The sequence below is a fragment of the Eimeria mitis genome, genomic scaffold (genome assembly GCF_000499745.2).
Source record: "Eimeria mitis Houghton genomic scaffold, Emh_scaff461, whole genome shotgun sequence".
In the NCBI taxonomy this organism is placed as follows: domain Eukaryota; phylum Apicomplexa; class Conoidasida; order Eucoccidiorida; family Eimeriidae; genus Eimeria; species Eimeria mitis.
The window spans coordinates 15,066-16,300 of record NW_013572918.1 but is presented as its reverse complement, the minus strand read 5'-3'; the positions used below and the strand labels follow the sequence as shown (position 1 = coordinate 16,300).

Sequence of the window (1,235 nt, the reverse complement as noted above, 5' to 3'; positions counted from 1 at the left end):
TTTCCTATGCATTTCCAATGTAATTCATGTTCAGTATTGGGTGCGCTTCACAACAACGCTAACGACAACAACAACAATAACAGCGACAAATAGAAGAAAACAAAAACAAAAACAAAAACAAAACAAAAGCAGCAACGACAACTGCAACCCTCATTTCAACTGCAATGCATGTTAAAAGTTGAATTTATGCATTCATTTCAGGTTATTAGTTTACCCGCAGGTGTGGAACTCCTCCGAAAGGCAATGGTTTCAGCCCGCGCCAGAAATCCTCATCATCGACCGTTACCAACGCCAAGTCGCATTCGTGGCAAACAGCAATAACCTTTGCAAGGAAACGCTTTGGATTTCTGCGGGAGAGTGAAACAATGCAAAATAAAAACAGCTGCTTCTGAGGTGGTATCTTTGAGCTATCTATCGTTGCCCTACGATGCTTCTATCTTACGAACTAGAGAATAAGCTGCTGGCTACCCTGTGTTTCCGTGTCACTGGCTGTTGGATAGAATTTGGTGAATTCTCTCCTCTGCTTTGCTGCTGAGTGTTGTGTTTGTCGCAGCTTACCCATGCCTTCGCACCAGCACGCGCGTTTGGTTGGCTACAACGTGTGCGTTCGTCATAATCATTTGGCCTTCCACTACAAACCCTGATCTGCGAAGACAGTGCAAAAACATATTTAGGAAGAAATATTTACTGCTACTACATCTGATGATAAACATACCAAAATACACTGTATATACGTATATACGCTGCGGAAGCTGAAGAGAAACCTCGGAAAATACAGCACTTAACACTGACCCGCTGTGCTCCTTCGGAGCCATCATCTGCCACGGCGAAACGAAGTCTGCTGCGACGGTGTCAACGAATATCTTCACGACGCTGGCGAGCTCTTGCATTTCAGGAACATGAGCTGCGCCTTTCCTTATCTGCTTCGGCTGCTTGCTTGGCGTTTGCTGCACATCTGCTGTGCCAGCCCCCGAGTCGGCTGCGCCGGAAACCACAGCGGTCCCGCCATCCTCTGCAAAAGATGTTTGTGGGAGTGGTGCGTCGCTGGGCTTGTCGTTTTCCCCAGGAGCTTCGGCTGTACGCCCATCTGGAGGACTCCACGGCACCCCGTCTTCCCCTGTGTCTAAAACAGGCAGAGGCGCGCTGCTGCTGGCCCCTGCATTTGACTCGAGCCGATAACCATTTCCAGACGCAGCACAGAGGAACAGAAACGAAGAAAAGGTTGCGATTTTCAT

At 48.2% G+C, this 1,235-nt stretch overlaps 1 protein-coding gene across 1 annotated transcript in view; it reads right to left on the bottom strand.

Annotated features, from left to right (window-relative positions):
• EMH_0013090 (trypsin, putative) overlaps positions 1-1,235 on the bottom strand; it is a gene marked incomplete at both ends in the record, with an annotated part of 4,282 nt that extends 3,047 nt beyond the window's left edge. The window contains 3 exons of the mRNA XM_013499732.1: positions 215-347; positions 559-645; positions 793-1,235. Coding sequence (XP_013355186.1) covers positions 215-347; positions 559-645; positions 793-1,235 — 663 coding nt within the window. The remainder of the gene's footprint in view (positions 1-214; positions 348-558; positions 646-792) is intronic.